This window comes from Eptesicus fuscus, chromosome 1, assembly GCF_027574615.1.
Source record: "Eptesicus fuscus isolate TK198812 chromosome 1, DD_ASM_mEF_20220401, whole genome shotgun sequence".
Classification (NCBI taxonomy): Eukaryota; Metazoa; Chordata; class Mammalia; order Chiroptera; family Vespertilionidae; genus Eptesicus; species Eptesicus fuscus.
Window position 1 is genome coordinate 30,320,115 of NC_072473.1, and position 23,182 is coordinate 30,343,296.

The 23,182-nt window shown below is 42.4% G+C and overlaps 1 protein-coding gene across 1 annotated transcript in view; it reads left to right on the forward strand.

Moving 5' to 3' along the window:
- CHM (CHM Rab escort protein) overlaps nt 1-23,182 on the forward strand; it is a 410,199-nt gene that overhangs the window by 206,025 nt on the left and 180,992 nt on the right. The window contains exons 5-6 of the mRNA XM_008159484.3: nt 19,041-19,113; nt 22,061-22,185. Of these exons, the coding sequence (XP_008157706.2) occupies nt 19,041-19,113; nt 22,061-22,185 (198 nt within the window). The remainder of the gene's footprint in view (nt 1-19,040; nt 19,114-22,060; nt 22,186-23,182) is intronic.

The window sequence follows — 23,182 nt, forward strand, 5'->3', positions numbered from 1 at the left end:
AGGGGTGAGGGTCCTTGCCCCTCTGCCAGGAGTCCTTCCATGCCCCTTGATCCCTGGCTGGGCCCACCCACGTCTTGGGGGCACTGCAGAACCTCTCTCTCTCTGCAGATGAGGCAGATCCCTGCCCTAGGTCTCCGCAAAGCTATGAATCTGTGGCCAGAGGCCTGGTCTGGGTCTCAGCAATCACATGCCTGCAATGTTCCCAGGGACCCTGGGAGCAGCTGGGCGAGTCCCACCTCACCTCCCCGGGGTGCCGATCTCCCCAGGGACCCCTGGGAGAGGCTGGATGGGCCCAGCCACGCCCCCACAGGTTGCCTATATCCCCAGGGACACCCGGGAGCGGCTGGATGGGCTGGCTAGGCCCCCCAGATTGCCGATCTCCCGGCCACGCCCCCTAGGTTGCTGATCTCCCCAGAGACCCCCCGGAGAGGCTGCATGGGCCCGGCCACGCCCCCCCTAGGTTGCCGATCTCCCCAGGGACCCTCCGGAGTGGCTGCCTGGGCCCGGCCACGCCCCCCTCTAGGTTGCCGATCTCCCCAGGGACCCCCGGGGAGCGGCTGCCTGGGCCCGGCCACGCCCCCCCCCCGGGGTGCCGATCGCCCCAGGGACCCCCGGGAGCGGCTGGATGGGTCCGGCCACGCCCCCCCAGGTTGCCGATCTCCCCAGGGACCCCTGGAACTAAGAGGACTGGGCGCCGTCATCTTGATCTTCTCAACGGCCGGATAGGCCACCCAGAGTCCTGCCCCCTAGCCTCCCACCGGCCCAATCGTGGGCATAGCGGAGGTGCGGTCAATTTGCATGTTTCTCTATTATAAGGTAGGATTGCTCCTCTGTTTGGGTGTTTTTTCTACCTTGTCTTGTAACTCACTGATTTTGTTCTCATCTTCTTCTAGTCTACTGTTGAAACCTTCCATTATGTTCTTTATTGATTTTTGCCTTTATTACAATATGTCTTGGTGTTGGTTTTTTTTGGTTCATCTTGGTTAGGACTCTGTGTGCTTCTTGGACTTGTGTGAAGTGGAATTTTCTGAAAGTGTCAATTGAGCCTGTGACTAAACCAGACCAGAGCCTGAGTGGGGCCGGTGGTCATTCTCTCCGTGTGCCCGCTGCCTCCTCTTTGTTGTTTTTTGAGGCAGGCCCATAGTGGTATTAACTTCCCTCTCAGGACTGCTTTCATTGCATCCCACAGATTTTGGATTGTTTTGTTTTCATTTCCTCTTGATTCTTACACATGTTGGTGAATTTCCTGTGAAGCCTTTTGAGCATCTGTATAACCATTACTCTGAATTCTTTCTCTGACCAATTGCTTGCCTCTGTTTTATTTATCTCCTTTTCTGGTGATTCCTCCTTTTCTTTCATATGAGGTTTGTTTCTTTGTCTTCCCATTTTTATGGATCCTTTGTGATTGTTTCTGTGTATTAGATCAAACAGCTATGCCACCCAGATTTTTTGGATTTGTCTTATGTGGTAGATGTTTTGTTGGATCCAGTGGTACAGTCTCTCAGGTTTTTTGGCCTGGGTCTTCTAGGGAAGCCCCCTACTTGAGATATTTGGGTTTTCTTGATGTAGTTCAGTCTTGAATGTTATTGTCCCTTTCGTGGATGGAGTCTTCTCTCAGGGTGTCTGATTATGTGGCTCACTTTCTACTATGTCGTGCCAACCATTGTGGAGGTGCTGAATGAACAGCACAAAATAAAACTTGACACAACACAACACAAAAGGAACAGAACATGAATGTACACAAGACACCTATAATCCCAATAAAAGGATCACCAGAGAAAAGAGAATTAGGAGAGAGAAAAAATAGCATAAATGATAGCAAGAAATGATAACAATAAAAGAGAAAAGAAAAGAAAAGAGAGAGAATATGGGGAGATAACACAATAAAACAAATGATTATACCAAACCTCCCTCCCCCTCCAAAAAAAAATCCACCCAGAAAAGGGGGGATGGTCAGAATCTGTAGAGGTAGAGCTTAAATACAGAAAATAAGGTTAAGGAAATTGATGAATAGTGGAAGGACCACTGTTTAGTATAGAAGAGGTGAAAAAGAATGAGTGGATAAGAAGAAAAAAAATAATTATTTATTGAAAAGGATAATATAGGGGAGAGCAGATAGGCCTGAATTTAGGGAGTGAAACTAATTAAAATTTTAGAAGAAAAGAGCAAGAGAGGAGCGGGAAAATAGATTGAGTAGCAAAGAAAGAGAAAAGAGAAGGAGGAATGGAGTAGGAGTAGGGAAGAGGAAATTTTTTATATGAATAAGCCAACTGAAACTACAGTAATAATAAGATATCAATAAAGCAGATCAAGAAGATCAATTTTTAACAAGGGGTAAAAAGAAAGGAAAGAGAAAACCCAAGTCAGGGATAGGAGAAGAAAAACAGGATGAAAAAGGGAGAAGCGAGGAAGAAAAGGTGAAAAAAAAGAGAAAATAACAATAAAAAAAGTAAAGAAATAAAATAATAGTAAAAAAATTATTTAAAATAAATTAAAAAGTGAAGTGTCGTTTGCTTCAGCCACCTTTTAATGCCCTATAGGAGCTGGTTTAGGACCCCACTGTTCTGTTCTGTCTGCCAATTCTGGGCTTCCTGTTAGGTAGTTATGTGCTGATCACTGTCAGGCACTGTCTTTGGAATTCAGCACCATGTTGATGTTCCAAGCGGTCCACTGCTACTCTGCTAGTGTCTGTCTCCACAGACCTTGGCTGCAAGCAGGTGGGACCAATCAGCCCGCTTTGCCTGTCTGCCAGCTGTCAATTTTAATCACTCAAGCATCTGTTTCCAACAGGGTTTTAGGTTGGGGTGGTGCTGTTTTGCTTTCCAGGAATCATACTGATGTTTTTTCCCTGACCCAGAGCTATTCCTCTGCGAGTGGCCCAAGATATTACTCTGGCCTTGGTTGGTCAGAGATCCTTGTATGGAGACCATTGGGGTTGGCTAGCAAACTGCAGTTTTTATCAGTGTAGTTTCCAGAATAGTGAGGCAGACTGGCCCTTCTTCCAACCCAGTCATTGAGGGCTCTTAGGGGCTATTCATAGCCTTTTTTCCCTGTGTATAGCTAAAAATGCAGGCAGGGTATGGCAGGCTTTATTACCTGCCTTGAGGCTATTGGGAGGGGCTCGCTTTTCTGGAGAGAAATGGCCTCTTAGGTTTGGAAGGTTATGAATTCCCAGTACCTGAGTCCTGATCACATTTCCCTGCCCTACTTCCCTCCCCAGTCTTTCCTGAGGCACCTCAACTCTTTGCCTCTCTCTGCTTCGCTACCTCTGGTGAGTTCTTGCAACTGAATAGTCCTATATTCTCGTTTAGTAAACAAAAGCAAGGATAAAACAAAAGCAAAACCACCATGAAACTGCAGATTTCTCTCCCACCAGTACCGTGCTGCTCAGGTGGCTTTTCAGACGGCCTGTCAGGGTGCAGCCTTTCGTGGCTATAGTTTTAGGTCTAGATTTCCTCGGTGCCAGCACCCCTGTGGCTTTTCCTTTTCTCAATTGGGTGTTATGCCTGTTGCCAAGGGACGCAGCTTTGGTGCATTGCAGCTTCCTCATCACCTTCTTGGCCCAGTGGCTGGGTGGCCGGGCCCTCTCCTGCCCAGATCCCTGTTCCTACCATTCTCCAGGCATCCTGTGCCCTTCCTTGTTGATAATTGTCTCCTCAGCTGGGCCTAATTGGTTAATCCTGGGTGGATCTTCTCCAATTTAGTTGCGTTTCTACTCTGGCCCCAGGACAAGGTGCACAACACATTTGCCTATTTGGCCACCATTTTCTTCTTGATTTCTTATAAGAGGCAAATGTTTTGTGGCTTAATAAAGCTCTATCTCATTGAGTCACCTCAGAAATTGCATTTGTAGTAGTCTGTCAAATCAATTTTATGATATTTTTCTGCACTGGAAATTAACTCTACATATATAGAGTTAAATGAAAATTTAGGTCTGATGCCTTGTTTCTGTAATAAAAAGACTAAAATACTCTGTCTTGATGGTCTATGATTATTAGCTTCTGAAAAAAGGAAGGAGTATTGATTCAACAGCTACTCCTACTGTGAAGTTATTTTTAGTAGCTTTTACTTTGTGGAAATTGAGGTCTGTTTATGTTTTCTTTAAGGCAAAAATAAGATAGCATGGATCTTTCTCTTTTACTGAAATACTTGCACATAATGCAACTAAGATAACTCAAAGATAAGTACTTGAAAGATTTTAGACTTAAGCTATTACAGAAAATAGGGAATTAAAAAAAACTATATCACGTAGAATAAAATTTTTATTTTTATCTTTTATTATTTAGATAAAATAAAACAGTGCTGGCCTGTAAAGGTGAGACAAATATATATGAAGTATCAAAGAATCAACTGTTTCTTCATTTTCTTCTTTTAGTATCCCCCCATGTTAAAAACATATTTCATGATCTCTGTGGCACTAATTTATGAGCGAAAGTAATTTTCATTTGCTTAACCAGTTAACTACCACACGTCTAAAATGGAAACCATCTCCACATGCCACGATATTTTGAATTTAATTTAAAAAATCAATTTGCAATGAATATTATAAAAACAAATATATTACTCACAGTTTGGGTGTTCTTGAATATTTTTAGCTGAAAATTCTCATGAAAAATTATTTTAAAGTTGGTCAGGGCTGCCACTTAGGGAAAACATTTTTATTTATAGATGCTCGTGACATGTGGGGAAGGTCCACAGCTTGCATCTACAGGCGCTTACGGCATCCAATGAGTTAACCTATTTTAGTATTCATGACACCGTATGCTATTAAATACATTGCCATCTATATATATAAAGAGCCAGGGTCTGTAACATCCAAAACAACTGAAGGGATGACCATGACCGAATACCAGGCTGTATGCGCAGCAGACTCAGGTGGATGGGGACTGGCGAGCGGGCTGAACTGCTGACCTCTTGGAGAGTGAGAGAGGTGGGGCTGATCAGCAGCTGCCGCTGCTGATGGTGAAGCCTAGAGAAAGAAGCAAGGTCTGATCTGCAGCCTCCGTGGCAGCTGCTGATCAGCCCTTGCCTCTCTCTCTCTCCAGGCATCGCCAGGAGCCCCGCCTCTCTGATCAGGCCCAGAGATAGGCCTGGAGACACTAACAGGCATAGAAACTGACCAATCAGAACCAAATCTGGGTGAACTGCGAGGAGCCAATGGCTGCCTAGGAGGCAGAGCTTTTGACGCTGACTGGCATAGAAACCGACCAATCAGAACCTAATCTGGGTGAACTGCGAAGGCAGAACCTAAGGTGGGGGCTGAGGAGGGGTTTTAAGGACAACAGCTGTTTGGTGTATGGTGTAAGAAAGCGGTTCAATTTTTTAATGACCAGTTTGGCAGTATAGTGCATATCACTGCCTATCAGTCCAGATATAGGGATTATGTATTTTTGTCTGCCAAGGACATCTCCTGATGAAAAAGGCTCCTGCCCCCCCCATTTAAGCAATACTATCCTATATAATCTATACTACTAAAAGGGTAATATGCTAATTAGACTGGGTCGACTGGCCATCTTCTGGATATACGACTTCCTTCCAGACAAAGACATGGTGGTGGGGACTGGGGACCGAGGCAGAGGCAGTTAGGGACAATGGCAATCAGGCCGGCAGGGGCTTAGGGGCAATCAGGCCAGCAGGGGAGGGCAGTTGGGGGTGAAATCAGGCTGGCAGGGGAGGGCAGTTGGGGGTGAGATCAGGCTGGAAGGGCAGGGCCACTGGGGGTGAGATCAGGGCAGCCGGGGAGGGCAGTTGGGGGTGAAATCAGGTCGGCATGGGAGGGCAGTTAGCAGCAATCAAGCAGGCAGAGGCAGTTAGGGGTGATCAGGCCAGCAGAGGAGAGCAGTTAGGGGTGAGATCAGGCTGGCAGGGGAGGACAGTTTGGGGCAAGATTAGGCTGGCAGGGGAAGGCAGTTAGTGGCGATCAGGCAGAGGAGAGCAATTAGGGGCGAGATCAGGCCAGCAGGGGAGGGCCATTGAGGGTGAGATTAGGCCGGGAGGGGCGGGCAGTTGGGGGTGACCAGGCTGGCAGCAGAGGGCAGTTGGGGGCGAGATCAGGCCAGCAGGGGAGGGCAGTTGGGGGCGAGATCAGGCCTTCAGGGTAGGGCAGTTAGGGGTGAGATCAGGCTGGCAGGGGAGGGTATTTGGGGGTGAGATCAGGCAGACAGAGGCAGTTAGGGGGGATTAGGCAGGCAGGCAGAGGCATTTAGGGGCAATCAGGCAGGCAGACAGGTGAGCAGTTAGGACCCAGTGGTCCCAGATTGCAAGAGGGATGTCCAACTGCCGGTTTAGTTCCGCCATCAAGCCCCACCAGTGGAGGGCTGTAGCCTGAGGTCTCCGTCAAGCCCTGCGGGGCGGGGGCACAGCTTGAGGTCCCTCACCCCAGCCATGTGCCATGCACCCTCAGGTTCCTGCTCTTTGGTCATGACGTTACTGTGCACTGGCTAATTTGCATATTCCTCTACTATATAGATTACTATAGGCCTGGTGCACGAAATTCATGCACAGGTGTGGTCCCTAGGCCTGGCCAGTGATCAAAGGCCAAACATCTGGTGTGGAAGGGCAGGTCCCAGCTGATCTCTGGGGCCTGGGCAGCACCTGGGCCCCCAGGCTGCCTTGCACCCCCCTCTGCCTGAGTCATGGCACCCAAGTTCCCATGCAGAGATTCAGTGAGCGGGGCTGGATGCCACAGGCCGGGGTGCAGCATGGGCCTTTGGGCCGCCCAGTGGTGCCACACGGAAGTCAGGCAGGCAGTATGCTCTCTCCAAGCTGGCCTTGCAGACTGGCTCCTGCGCGAACCCACGGGGAGCCCAACTGGCCCCTGCAGTCCTGGCGGCTGCAGCCCAGCTCACCTGGAAGAGGTTGCACAGGTCCGGGGCAGGCTCCTTGTGGGCACCCGGCACCTGAGCATGGGTGCTTTCCCAGCACAAGCCCTGGCATTCTGGGGGAGAGTAGCAGGTGGAGTGAGAATGAGCTTGGTGGGTACCCCACATTCTCACCACACCTCCATCCCCATCACCCCTGCCCCCAGGTAGCCGGCGAGAGGTTGCAGCACATTGCTGACGCCCGCCATGTTCCGTGCCACCCCCTGGTGGTCAGCACACGTCATAGTGAGCAGTCGAACTCCTGGTCGAACTCCTGGTAGAGGGGACAATTTGCATATTAGGCTTTTATTATATAGAATTCCTCTATGCCCAAAATGCTATTCCATCACAAAACTAATGATGGAACTAGTCAAACCAGTCATAACTATTCAAATCCAATAGCATCTTCTCTGTGTGGACTTCAGCTCTCCTCTATATAATCAGAAGAATCGATTTCTGCAGTAATTCTGCATATCCTATATAATAAAACCCTAATACCCAAGTAGACCGAATGGTGGAACGACCAGTCACTATGATGCACACTGACCACTATGGGGCAGACGCTCAATGCAGGAGCTTCTCCTTGGTGGTCAGTGCACTCCCACAAGGGGAGCTCCACTCAGCCAGTAGCTGGGCTCACGGCTGGCGCAGCTTCGGTGTCGGGAGCCTCTCCTGCCTCCCAGGCAGCACTAAGGAGCAGCAAGCCTGGCTTTTGGCTGAGTGGTGCTCGCGTTGCTCAGCCAGAAGCCCTGAGTCAGGCTCATGGCTTGGCAAGCACAGCAGCAGTGGCAGGAGCCTCTTCTGCCTCCATGGCAGCTTTAAGGACCCCTCGGGGGATTTCTGCCGAGGGGTCCCAGACTGTGAGAGGGCACAGGCTGGGTTGAGGGACCCCGCCCTCCCCCAGTGCACAAATGTTGTGCACTGGGCCTCTAGTACTTCCATAAGAGCTTTTACATACTGTCTTATAATTACACTATGAATGTTTCCTCTGATTTGACTAGAAGCAACTTAAGGGCAAGGGAGTAGTTTGGTCATTTTGGAACCCTTAATGCACAGTAATAATTATTAACTAAGACAATTAATGCATTGCTATTAATCAAGGCTTTAGGATTAAATGGACCTGGGTGCAAATCCCCAGTTGTGCCTCTTATTACTTGCATGACCTCAGCCAAAAACCTCACAGAGGTTACTTTTTAAAGCCTCAGTTACTCTTTCTGTAAAATCCTATCTAACAAAAGAGTAATATGCAAATTGACCATCACTCCAACACACAAGATGGCTGCCCCCATGTCACAAGATGGCCAGCACAAGATGGCCAGCAGGGGGCGGCAGTTGGGAGGGACCAGGCCTGCAAGGGAGGGCAGTCATGGGTGATCAGGCCAGCAGGGGAGGGCAGTTAGGGGTGACCAGGCCTGCAGGGGAGGGCAGTTAGGGGCAAATAGGCTGGCAGGGGAGCAGTTAGGCATCAATCAGGCTGGCAGGGGAGTGGTTAGGGAGTGATCAGGCTGGCAGGCAGAAGCGGTTAGGGACAATCAGGAAGGCAGGCAAGCGAGCAGTTGGGAGCCAGCAGTCCTGCATTGTGAGAGGGATGTCCGACTGCCTGTTTAGGCCCAATCCTACAGGGATCGGGCCTAAATGGGCAGTCGGACATCCCTCGAGGGGTCCCAGATTAGAGAGAGTGCAGGCTGGGCTGAGGGACACCCCCCCATGCACGAATTTCGTGCACTGGGCCTCTAGTAAGAATAAAAGCATTCAAAGCAGTGCTCAGCACATAGTAAATTATTATCATCATCCTCCTTACAAATTATGGACACAGGAGAACATGCTCAATGTCTCCAGTTCCCTTTCCCCAGCAATTACCAAAGTCCAGAGCTAGCCGGGCACAACCAGGTTCACTGACAACCCTAAGAAGGAAGATAGATGATAGATGATAGATAGAGATAGAAATATAGAGATAGAGATAGAGAGACAGTGAGAGACAAGAATGGGGAAACTACTGAGAGAAGGACAGAACTGACAGATCAAAGGATTGAGGACTGCTGATTTCCTCTCCCCTTTCCCCTATCTACTTCAGAGTAGTCATAGCTCCTAAAATTTAATCCTTCCTTTGTTATGGAAAGACAAATCAAACTCCGTTTACATTAATAGGATAAAAAAGGAAATTACACTGACAGGAAAAAGCTTTAAGCTTTACTGCAGTAGATCACTCTGCTTCCAGCTGTGAAGCTGATTAATATCCTTCAAACCCCCAATGAGCTGGTAGGTACAGTTGCCATTTCAAAGTAAAAACTCAAAAAAAGATAAACAAACAAAACAAGGGAAAAGAAAAATAAAAAAAAATAAAAAGGAAAAAAAGATTTACCTTCATTTTCTTTTCAAAAGACAATGAATGATAAAGTAGTTGCTCAAGGGGTCTGGGGGATAGAGGGAGGGAGATGTGGTGAAAAAATACGTATATGCATTCAATTATCTTTGCATATAGTTTTATATGTTGTTGGAATGCTATCCTAATTGAAACCCACTGAAGAAAGCTAGTCAAAGTTGGTAATATCAAGAGTGAAGCTGATGTGCCATGATTTCTGCAAAGAGCTATCTCAGTCAATCTAGTCTTTGAGCTCTATGGGGAAAAATCCTCCTTATGCAAGAACTGTCATTTGTAAATGAAGCTCCTGTCATACAGACTTCAGTGACCTAAATATAAAATGATATTTCTATTTCAAAACCATAAAAATTTGCAAATGGCTTCGAGATATCCCCCCAAAAAACACACACACACACACAATGCCCTCTAAAATAAAGGTTAACCATATTCCCGATGATTTCAAAGTAAAAGCCTTTTAGTGAACCTGCTACATTTTGTCAGATGTGCTGACAGCACCTCAGATTTTTACATGTATCCCACTGGGCCCTCACAGTGATGTTTCAAGGTAGGTTGTACACTATACTCTCTTTACAGTTGACGCAAACATAAGTCACAAAAATAATCAGTGACAGAGTAACAACTTGAATCAGGTATCTTTGACTCTCAAGCCCCATATTTGTTTGTTTTCTAGCCCTACGGGCTTATCTTATTAAAAGAGCACAGGCTTTGCAGTAAGATGGACCTGAGTTTAAAATTCACCTTAATAAATATGTGGCATTGGACAAGTTATTTCAGTTCTCTGAGTTTGTTTCCTCACCTGCAAAAGGAGGGGAATTAGATTTCTTTTAGAGAATTGTAAAAATTAAATAACTTAATATTTGTAAAGTACCTAATACAGTATAGAGCAAATACTCAGTAAACAGTAACTATTATTATTATACTTAGTGGCCCGGTGCACGAAATTCGTGCATGGGGGGCAGGGGAGGGGAGAGTGTCCCTCAGCCCATCCTGCACCCTCTCCAATCTGGGACCCTTCAGGGGATGTCCGACTGCTGGCTTAAGCCCGATCCCACAGGGCAGTCGGACATCCCTCTCACAATCCGGTATCACTGGCTCTTAACTGCTCACCTGCCTGATTGCCCCTAACCACTCTGCCTTGCCGGCCTGCTCACCACCAACTGCCCCCCCCCTCCGCCGGCCTTCTCGCTCCCAACTGCCCCCCATTGCTGGCCTGATCACCCTCAACTGCCCCCCCATCAGCCTGCTTGTCTCCAACTGCCCCCACCGCTGGCCTGATTTTTCCCAACTGCCCTGCCCCGCCAGCCTGCTCACCCCCAACCACAACCCCTGCCGACCTGCTCACCCCCAAGTGCCACCCCCTGCCGGCCTGATTGCTCTCACTTGCCCCCCCTGCCGACCTGCTCGCCTCAACTGCCCTCCCCTCCTGGCCTGATCACCCCTAACTGCCTTTGCCTCGGCCCTGCCACCATGGCTTTGTCCAGAAAAACGTCCAGAAGGTCTTCCAGAAGGTCTCCCGGTCTAATTAGCATATTACCTTTCTATTAGTATAGACTAGTGGCCCGGTGCACAAAATTCGTGCAAGGGAGGGGTTCCTTCAGCCCAGCCTGCAGCCTCTTCAATTGGGGACCACTTGGGGGATGTCTGACTGCTGGTTTAGACCTCAGGCTGTGCCCCAGGCCCCAGCACCAGGCCAGGAGACCTCAGGCCACACCACCGCCCCGGTGCCGGGCCAGGAGACCTCAGACCATGCACCCTGCCCCAGCTCTGGGCCGGGGGACCTCAGGCTGCACCCCCTGCCCGGCGGGGCTTTATAGGGGACCTCAGGCCGTGCCCCTCGCCTGGTGGGGCTTGACAGGGGACCTCAGTCCATGGCCCCCGCCTGGTGGGGCTTGACAGGGGACCTCAGGCTCTGCTCCCTACCCCGGCACCAGGTTGGGAGACCTCATGCCGTGTCCCCCACCCCAGTGCCAGGTCGGGGGACCTCAGGCCATGCCCCCCGACCCGGCGCTGGGCTGAGGAACCTGAGGCTTCACCCCCCGCCTGGCAGGGCTTGACTAGGGACCTGAGACTGTGCCCCCCACCCAGCGCCAGGCTGGGGGACCTGAGGCTGCGCTCCCTACTTGGAGGGGCTTGGTGGGGGCGGGGCCGGCCGGGTCTAGGTCTCCTGCGTTTTCGAAGCACATGCAGGTCTTGGGCGGGGACTTGACTCTAGGTCCTGCAGCATGCCCCAGACTCTGACAGGAGAGAGATTTTCATATACAATTTACTAATTTTATTTCATCTCTGACACTTCTATTATAGAGAAAGGGCAAATAGCAATATTAAAATATTTCCTCTTATTAATTCTCTTTTAAGGTGCACAAATTTCGTTCACCAGGCCACTAGTGTTAATAAAAACAGAGGGAAGTGCAGGCACTTGGCTCACTCAGGCAACATTGGGTCTGTGGTTCTGGCTGATGCATTTGATTCATTGCAGAGAAGGGTGATGTCCAGACATAAGGCTGGAAAATTAAGTTGGAACTAAGTTTTAAAGGGTCTTATAGTGATGCTAAGGATTTTTTACTCTATTCTAGAGGCATTAATGAGCCATTAAACATCTTTAAGCCAGGGAATGGTATATATTATATATATTAATGGCCTGCCAAGACCTGATCACAGTGGCAGTCATGTGGAAGTTAGGTTGGAAATGGGAGGAAATAGAGGCTGGGAAACCTTTGAGGAGGCTAATGAATAAACATGGTAAGAGATAGGCAGTGGTGGCAGGTTTGGCAAAGATAGAATGGGTTTGAAAAATTATCTAGAGTTGACATGTGAGCAATGAATGATGAGTGAGTTCAAGCATTTTTGGCCTAGGAAGCAGTAAGAATGGTGCTGCTATTTATTGAAATAGGGAAACCAAGAGGAAAGTCAAGTTGGATCTGAGGGACATAAACAAAAAATTAGCCTTTTGGACAGGTAGAGATTAAAGTTAATCTGGGATATTTATTGAAGATAGATGTCAAATAAGTTGATGACTCATGATATGTATCTTAAGCCCAGAAATAGCTATGAGTCTGGAGCTCACCAGCAGGGCTAGATTCGAGATACCAAGTTGTGAGTCATCAGCGGGAAGTGATAATTGAGTCAGTAGGAATAGATGAGATCACAGAGGAAAACAAGAATTGAGGGCAACCTTTGCACATTACCTGGCTTGGTGTCTTAAAATGGATTTGGATGTGTGGACTAGTGTCCAATGACTAATAACTTTTAAACACAAGACAGTCTTTCTCCAGCCCCAATAACTGGGAACACACCATAGTATTTCATTCTGGCAGACTGATCTGATTGCCAAAGAAACTTCCTATAGTTGCAGGGGAGTCTTTTAAAACCAAGTAAGGGCCTGGTCTTCTTCTCTAACATTAGAATTGCATCTGCATAGTCCACCAAGGAGTCCCACCCTCCTTGATCTTGGAATAAGGGGATGATGAAAGGAGCTAAGCTTTCTTCTGTGTCAGGTATGTGGAGCTTTTACTAAATGGGAATTTGTGAAAAAAGTTAAATCCAATATGTCCCCAAGCCTATTCTGTTATTTGTGAACCAGGAGATAGAAATGTGTCATGATTCTTTGTAGTATTGTACACCAACCAAATTTAAATAAAATAGTGACTCTTTTATTTTATTTTATTTTATTTTAAACCAAGATACGGCTTTTTATTTTATTTTTATTTTTTTAAATTACTTTATTGATTAAGGTATCACATATTTGTCATCAACCCCCTCCCCCCGTTCCCTTCCCAATCCCCCCCACACGCAAGCCCCCCTCCCCCTGTTGTCCGTGATCATTGGTTAGGCTCATATGCAAGCACACAAGTCCTTTGGTTGATCTATCTCCCTTGTCCCCACCCTCCCCTACTTTCCCTCTGAGGTCTGACAGTCTGATCATTGCTGTTCTTGTTCTTCAGTCTATGTTGTTCATCATTTCCCCTAGATGAGTGAGCTCATGTGATACTAGGAATACACTTATAGGGACTGAAAATGAGACAAGCAATAATGGTTATGCTGAGAGGCAAATGAATCAGTCTGTAGTGAGTTTCCTTCTGGGACAACAGTTCTTTTGAGTCCCGGTTTCTATGTCCAGCAGTTGTTAATGTGTTCATAACAGCATACTTCACAGACCTAGAACGAACTTTTCAAAAATCCATCTGGAATAAAAAAAGACCCCGAATAGCTACAGCAATACTGAGAAAGAAGAATAAAGTAGGAGGGATCTCAATACCAGATTTCAAGCTATATTACAAAGCCACTGTTCTCAAAACTGCCTGGTATTGGCACAAGAACAGACATATAGACCAATGGAATAGAATAGAGAACCCAGAAATCGATCCAAATCGCTATGCTCAATTAATATTTGATAAAGGAGGCATGAACATACAATGGAGTCAAGACAGTCTCTTCAATAAATGCTGTTGGGAAAATTGGACAGATACATGCAAAAAAATGAAACTAGACCACCAACTTACACCATACACAAAAATAAACTCAAAATGGATCAAGGACTTAAACATAAGACAGGAAACCATAAAAATACTAGAGGAATCTACAGGCAGAAAAATCTCTGACATATGCCAAAAGAACTTCTTCACTAATAGTGACTCTTTTAATGTGCATACTGTATCGTACTCAATAATAGCTGGAAAAGCAATATTAATGGACATGCCACTTTTTTTTCTACTCCTACCATATACAGAAAGATATTTGTGCACATTAAATATGAGACATATAATAAAATTGTTTGTAGTTAGGTCCTAGAAATGACTAGTCCCTCCAGCTCTGTCTTTAGAGCAGATATAGTCATGAAGTTATTATCCCATTTTCATTATCTAGATGAATTGCTGAAGCAAAACGAAAATTAAAAGTTCATTCCATTGCCTGGAATCCAGATGTCAGGATTTGTATTATATACTTATGTTTATAATTTTAAATATTCTAATCTTACAGATTATAGGAGACAGTGTTATGTAATGGAAAGAGCATAGGCTTTGGGGCCTGATATGCCCTGGGCTTAAATCCACACTTTGCCATTTTCTAGATGAGTGAGTTAAATAAGATACTCAATATCATGGTTGGTTTTAGTTTTTTCTAATTTTAAAATGGGGATAATTATAGCATCAATCTCTCAGGATTCTTATGAAGATTAAGTGAGATAATGAATGGAAAATGAAAAGCTCAATATACATAGTATTCTGTTTTTCTCCTTCCCTTAACATGAGTTTAGCCAGCATTTCTCAAAATATATTCTGTTGAACTCTATTCCCTCCAAATGCTTTTTCACAAAATGCTTATTGTTCAACTTAATTAGTTCAGTCTTGGAGAGAACAGATATTAACATATTTAATGGTTCTGAGAAGCTCAATCATGAACAATTTTTTGGTGGTGGTTTAACTTTTTAAATAGCATTTTCCAAATTTATTTTGTCATTGTACCTTTTTTTTTTTTTTAATTGAGAACACCTATTACTAGCCCATGCTATTGATGGGATACATTTTGGAAAAGATGAGTTTAATAATCAGGTCCAGGTGATATTCCATATCTGTTTGGCCTCATTGAGCATTATAATATCACTAGAAGCCTGGTGCATGAAAATGGGTGGGGGGGGATCCCTCAGCCTGGCCTGCCCCCTCTCACAGTTTGGGAGCCCTCAGGGGATGTCCTACTGATGGCTTAGGCCCTCTTCTCTATGGGAGGTGACCAGGCCAATCAGGGGATGGTGCCACCCCCATCACCCTGCTGCTGCTGCCACTGCTGGCTGCCGTGGCTGCGAGGCCTGAGCCCCGGGTCTCGCAGCCGCCGGGGCTCATGGCTGCCTGAGCCCATGGCTGCCTGAGCCCCGGGCCTCGCAGCCGCCAGGGCTCATGGCTGCCTGAGCCCATGACTGCCTGAGCCCCGGGCCTCGCAGCAGCTATGGCTTTGTCCGGATGGACTTCCAGAAGATGTCTGCTCTAATTAGCATATTACCCTTTTATTAGTATAGACGTTGACTAAATGATGCTAGCCCATTTAGAAGTTTTGGGTTGCTTATCTCACAATAGGATTAGGGTTCAGGAGAATTGAGTTTCCATTTCAATTCTGCCATTCTTCCATTGTCATTAAAAAAACCCATGTGAAAATAGTAAAATAATTTTGAAAATTAAAAATGCTGTCAGTGGAAAGTGGTATAACAACTCTACTAGGAAATTGTAGGAGCAGTAATACTAGAATGGGGGTGTCTACAGGTTGAGTTGTGTTGCCTCCCTTTTTCACTGAGCATACTTGGACCCCTTCAGCTATCTGCCTGAAAACATTTTCAACTCCTGAGTTTCTTAATAATTAAAAATAATTCTCAGATGCATGTGCCTGAATGTCAGTAGCTCTGTCTTTTGTCAGTGTTTTTGTACTTGCTTACAGAAGCCATTTCCCAGTACATCATGTAGCTATGGCTGTTGCTGAGTATTAAATACTGAATTGTAATTAAGATGCACAATGGAAAAGAATATTGTTAGGATTTATGTAACAGATTTACTTAATAGGTTTAATGTTTAGCTTTCTGAGATTGTATAACTTTATGTCTATCTATAATGTATTTCTTTTCTATTAGTACACATTAAGCAAAGTGAAGTTGCTTTAACATTAATCTCTTGGGGGAAAGGATGAGAAATCTCTTGTTACTGTTATAATACTAGTTTTTTTCTGTGTTTTTTTTAAATTATTGGTTAGTGTTAATGGAGACAGTTATATAATTCATTTTCTTCCTGTGTCTGGAAAAATTTAGGTGGTACTCTGAGTAAGCTTTGTAGAACTTTAGAAAGATTAAAACCATGTTTTCTGTAATTTTAAGGTCAACATTTCACACAATGGGGAGTTACACCTCCGTATTATGATTATTGGGCTCTTCTATCTTTGAAAATAAAAATGTCCATTTGTGATTTTTTTATTACTTTAGATGAAAATTTTAGGTCATTTTCCCACCCTGAAACTTAGAGGGCTTTAGACACTATTTTTATGGTTTGCTCTTTAAATACTGTGAATACTCATTTTCTAGTTCCACAAAGAGATTCTAGTTTTACGGGAGACTTTTTCCATCATATAAAATAGTATTCCTGGCAACAGAGATAAATGTCATCTTTCATCATAAACAGCTTTTTCTTTTACTTGATGTACAGAGGCAGTTTTGACACAAAATTGGCAGAAAATGTTACATTCCCCCCCTTTTTTTCTCTCTCCGCCCCCCTTTTTTTTGTCAGGAACTTCTGACTTTACCCTTAAAATGTAACTATGGGATTTTAGAAACAAAATTAGTAACCTAGTGTTGTTATTCTCTACAGAAACAGTAAATTGAATTTGAATGTCAGAGTTCTGAAGCTATATGATTAAAGATAAAATGTAAGAAAATACTTGGTGGTCTTTAATTTTTACTATTTCTATTGCATAATGTTATAGAGAGCATATTAGAATGTTACATTGATTTTTATCTTTTTTTGTCATACTAATTCTGATATCTAAAGTCTTTGACTTTATCCTTCAGGGATATTATAAGCCATATTTAAAACCATATAAATATCAACATGAATTTAGTCAAAATCTGTTGGTTTTATAGTGAGTTTATTAATGTTACCATCTTTTGTCAGAAAGACCACACTAATGAAAACCATGTTTCACCTTTTACATACATAATTGGATGAGATCACCAGATGCTAATGTTAAGAGCACATAAACAGGAAAAGTTGAAAATGGGAGCTGCATGGAAAAATACTAGAACCAATTAGCTCTGTCAAAGACCATATGACCAAGTATAGGGGAGGAAAATAGATTTTGACCATGAACAAACTTCAGGTCATTTAATAATGGAAAGAAACAGCAAGTTGGCCCTTCTTAGAGTTTTTTTTTTTTAGACTTTGGATATTAGCAGAAAATAACATGGAAATTGGTACATCATGGTCAGTGTTTGAAAACTCAATAGATTAATTTTGGTTTTCTTATATTTTATTATAAATTTCAGACATACAGAAAAGTTGAAAGAAATTGTACTGTGAGCACCTATATATATATCTACCACCTAGATTCTACCATTAACATTTTGCTGCATTTGCTTTATTACATAGCTATCCATGTATTCATTTTTCTGTCCGTCAATTTTTTTATCTTATTGCTTTATGCATTTCAAAGTAAGTTGTACATATTCCAGTACCTTCAATTTGAAACATTTTATCATGCATATAATTAACTAGAGCTCAGAATTTATTTATGGGTCTTTTTTTCAAGATAAAATTACATGCAGTGAAATGTACAGATCTTAACTGCAGTATATAATAAGTTTTGACAAATGCATGCAATTGTGTAACTAAGAACTTTATCAAGATAAAGAACATTGTAATCACTCCAGAACGTTCCCTCATCCCTCTTCAAAGTAAAGTCCTGCCCTTACTCCCAACTTTAAAGGCAGCCACTCTTGGGATATTTTTCATCATATATTAATTAACTTAGTTTGTTTTAGAACTTCATATGAATGGAATCTTGCAGAATGTACTCTTTTGGGGTAAAGCTTCTTTCACTTAGGATAAGATTTTTTAGATTAATCTATGTTGTTACATGCATCAGTAGTTTATTCCCTTTCATTGTTGAATAGTGTCCATCCTATGTATATACCATAGCTTAGTGTCTATTATTGATGGATACTTGAATTGTTACCATTTTGAAGCTATTAATGAATAAAACTGCTATGCTTTTCTTGTGTGCAACTACCTAGGAATGGAATTACTGGGCCATAATGTAGGTATATGTTTAGTTTTGTAAGAAACTGCCAGACATTTTCCAAAGGTGCACCATTTTACACTCCAATCAAAATGTATGAGCATTTTGGCCATTCACACCAACACCTGCTATTGTTAGTCTTTTTAAATTCAACTATTTTTGTGGATGTGTAGCAGTATTTCATTGTGTTCATTTTTATTGCTTATTTTAATATGTGCTTACCTAATGACTAAAGATGTTGAGCCCCTTTTCATGTGCTCATTAATCATTGGGAAGCCTAGTACCTAGTGCAGAATTAGAGATTTCTGGTTGCCAAAAATCTCTTGCTTAAGGAAGTTAATCAGAAGTCCAGTGTCTATAAGGTTCTGATCTTAGTTAGGAGATCTGTAGGTTTGCTAAAACAGATTGATCATCACAAGACTGTGGAATGAAGAATAATAGTGTAACCAGTGATAAGTGGGAGTATTCTTGTTATACTTGCCACAAGTTTTACTATGAAAAACTCTGTCCTAAGATCTATTTTTATTTTTGGTCCCGAAGGCTAAGCATAGCACAGGGCATACCACTAGATTTACAGTAGCCAGTTATGTTTGCGAGTGTGGGAGATGGTTTGGTGGTGGTGGTAGTAGATATTTAACTGTTTATAGGAAATGTAGCAGTTTCTCTGGCAATTTTCTTGGAGATCTACCAGGTTTCCTTCTCAGCCATTTTTGTTAACCCAGGAGTCAGATGTGTTCATGTTTACCTGCTCAGTGCCCATATCAAGCTGTTACCAATCACATGAACAATGGAGAAATCTCTAAGAAGGCCAAAGAGATTTTTAACTTCTTAGAAAATGAAAAGTTACCTTTGGGATCTAAGAGGCCCACTTCTATTTATTTCAGCCTACCATTTCCTCTAATCTGAATATCCCAATTATGTGTGCTTTTGAGCTTTGAGGTAGCAGTATTGAAAATGGAATGAGTTTGTTGATGAAGATTGGTGACTAGATTTATTTATTTTTTACTTTACTCTTTTATTTATTGTTACAGAAGAAGCTACTATGGAGGAAACTGGGCCAGTTTTAGCTTTTCAGGACTGTTGTCCTGGATAATGGAATACCAGGTAAACTTCTTATATAAGTTTTTAATTTACTAGGTTTTATATGTGTCACATAATTGAAGAAAACCTTTAGCTTCATTTGTAATATAGGATAAATACCTCATTTTTATTTAACAAAAATTATGCAGTCACAATTTCACCTAATATTTTTCCAATGCCTTAAAAATATAGATATCAGTTTTTAAATATAAGTAGATATGTTGGCTGAAGAGTAAATTATGTAAATTTGTTACCATGTTGTAATTACTTTATATGTCCAAATATAAGGCAAGTATTTTCTTTAAGAGTTTTTCAGAAAAAAATATTTCAGTTCTTATAAAATCTCAACTATACTATTTGTTCTTTCAGTCATTATATTTTGAAAACAACAACAACAACACTATATGGGGAAAATACATTAATTTGAAATGATCTGTCATTCATGGTTTGCATAATTATAGAAGTCACCTGACAGAATCAGTAAAAACAAAAAGCAAGAAAAAATTTAATATAAATTTAGTTTTTTCCCAAGGGTAGTGTCTCACTACTTTAACTGTTCTATATCACTGTAAACTTTTTAGAGCTTAAAGTATAGTAATTGGGGCAGTTGGGTATGTCATGGAGTTTACTAATATTTTTGAGTTGGATTTATAAAAAAATTGTCCTAATTTTAGATAAATGGTATATGTGGCTTGAAATGAAATCCCTACTGAGAGCATCATATCATGTAATGATGGAATCAGAAACTGCTGTTATCTCAAAAGATTTTAGGTAGTTCAGAAAGAAAGATGCTATGTTCTAGAAAATTGTATTTAGTTAGTTAAAATAATATAGTTAGGCCTTATTAAGCACTTACCATGTGTTAAACACCACACTAAGCATTGTAGTTGTACTGATTAATTTTATGGTGTGCATGACTCAAAAAGTGCTTCTAGTGATGACAAAGACATTGATGTTGAAGATTCAATTAATATTCAGTTTGAATAATATTGTTGCATAGAAATGAGAGTGTGGAGAAACAAGCAATATTTGTAAAGTAGCATTTCATGTAATTCAAACTGTATAAATCAAGGAAGTAAATGTTATAAGTAGACATTATATTCCTACTTATCTATATGCATTAAATAGTCATATATTTATGTTTATCAGAAACCCTTTTTTGAACCTTATTCTTGGGAAATAGATGTGAGGGTCTCCTGATATTGAGATATATTTAGTACTTTCATGAAAAATTTAATCTAGATTCTCAGAACAACAACAAAGTACCCCGCTTGTCTGAATGGAAAACTTTTAGTGACTAAAGGGATATAAAAAAATAAATTTTGGTAATGGATTAGATTTATTAAAATAAAAATATTTTTCTAGACATTTATTTTACACTTCATTCACTTTAGCATCTTGACTTAGTCATTGTATCCTTTCCCCCTTCACTCTCTGTCAGTTCTTTTTTCAGGCTGGTAACCACATGTCTGCACATTCAAAGTTCCTGTGCCTCCTCTTCTACCTAATAATTGCATTTGACTATAAGAGCTCTCTGCCTCTGCTTTTCTTCATTTTAAAATGTTAAATTCAAGATAATGAGGCTTTTTTTAAATTAAATTTGTTGGGATGACATTTATTAATGTCATATAGGTTTCAAGTATACATTTCTATGATACATGACCTATATGTTGCATTGTGTGCCCACTACCCAAAGTCAAATCATCTTCCATCACCATATATTTGACCCCCTTTACCCTTTACTACCTCCTCAAATCCCCCTCCCTTTGGAAACAACCATACTATAAGACAATGAAACTTTAAAAAAATAACTATTGCCCTACTTTAGAAAATCTCTAAGTTTAGAAATTTTCTGAGATGAATTTACTTAAAACAAAGGATATTGTAGTTATATTTCACTACTAGTTCTCTGGGTATATATAATATATCCTTAAACTTTTTTCTCTGAGAGATTTGTGTCAAATAGATTAAAAATTTAAACAGGTTAAAAATTGATCTTTGACATTTGGGAAAGGTATGTCTTGACATCTTCAAAAATCCTCTGTATTCAAATATTGCTGTATCATAATTTTTTCCATAAAATATAGGTAGGAATTATTGGAAATTTTAAAGGATCACTTTCAATTCTTAGTGATAGTTTACATACTTTATTATACTTTCTTATTTTTATTATACTTTTTATTGATATTTTTATATAAAATATCAAGAGGTTGATTATTATTGTTGACTAGAGGCCCAATACATGAAATTCATGCACGAGTAGGGTCCCTAGGCCTGGCCAGTGATCAGGGCTGATCAGGGCCTTCTTTCCCCCGGCTGCTGGCCAGGGCCTTCCTTCATTCCGCGCTGCCCCCTGGTGGGTAGCGCATGTCATAGTGAATGGTCAAACTCCCGGTCGGTCGAACTCCCAAGGGGACAATTTGCATATTAGCCTTTTATTATATAGGATTACTAAACTCACTAATTGTATTGGGCTAAGTACTTCCAGAAATACTTTTACATATATTCAAAATTTTACATGGCTAGTGATCAGCCTTCAGAGATCTAAGGGTAAATAGAAGTAATTTTGAACTCGCTATTTTGACAAAATGTAAAAACTTTATTATTAATTAGTAATTAAAACACATAGGCATGATTTTCAGCAGATGGAGCGTTAATTGTCCCAGTTTTTAGCAAAGTCAAAGCAGCCATGTCCAGATGCTGAATCAAAATATCAAATATCTTGATAGAAATCTGTCAACCAGGCCTAGCTTTTGATAGGATAGATTTTATACATTGTTTTTCTTTCTTTCCTTTGAAGTTAGCACACTAGGCTACTGGAGTCGCTTCAGTGACTCTGAAGTGATACCCATCTTTGAGTTTTGTTGGGATGAAAGAAAAAGCATGAGTTAATTAAGGTACAAATTTTCTCAAAAGAGTAGAGGTTCAGATTGCTCAATTAATTAAAATTTTTCATTTTTATATTGTTTAGGAAAACAGTGACGTTGTGAATGAAAGCCCAGCATGGCAAGAACAGATCCTTCTAAATGAAGAAGCCATTGCTCTTAGCAAGTTGGACAAAACCATTCAACATGTGGAAGTGTTTTGTTATGCCAGGTATGAAAATTATTTATTTAGATAAACTAAGTTAATGACTTCTTACTCACACTTCTTCAGAAAAAGCCAATTATAACATCTTACCAAATAATAGACAAACATGTAAATTGACCATACTTCCGCTATGCCCACAGCCAATCAGAGTGAGTATGCAAATTAGAAGGACAAAGATGGCAGCCGCCCAGCTGCTCCAGGTGCGGAGTGGCCAGGTGCGGCAAGACGCCTGCTATGAGAGGGAGGGCGGGGGGACAAAGGGATCTACAGAGCGGAGTGCCGCAGCGAAAACAAGACTGCAGACTCCGGAGTCTGCAGCAAAGACGAAGATGGCAGACTCCGACCAGAGTCTGCAGCGAAGCAGTGAAGACAAAGATGGCAGATTCCAGCCGGAGTCTGCAGTAAAGACGAAGATGGCAGACTCTGGCCTGAGTCTGCAGCAAAGACGAAGAAGGCAGACTATGGCCAGAGCGAAGGCCTGGGTCCTGGGTGCCGGAGGAAAACCGGTGCTGGAAGCCAAGGGAAGGAAGGCCTGTTGCACGAATCTCTTCATGCAACGGGCCTCTAGTTTATATAGAATTGGTTGCTACATGTCTACTGGATATGCTGTTTTGTCTTTTTAAAAATGTAACTTTCAGATCTGGAAAACATATGCTAAATGCAATAAGCCAGTCAGAGAAAGACAAGTACCATATGATTTCAATCATGTGTTGAATTTAATGAACAAACTGAACTACCAAGCAAAATAAAGACAGACTCCTAGATAAAGAGTAGGCAGACAGCCCTGGTGAATTGTGGGGGTCTTGAGCAAAAAAAGAAAAAAAAAGAGAACTCATGGACATTGATAACAGTATGGTGATTGTGGGGGGGATAGGAAGGTGAGTGGAGGTGGAAGAGGACATAGAGCAGATAAATAGTAATGGAAAAATAAAGTAAAATGAAATCTATATATATAAAAGGCTAATATGCAGTGTCCCCTTGGGAGTTTGACCCGGAGACCGGG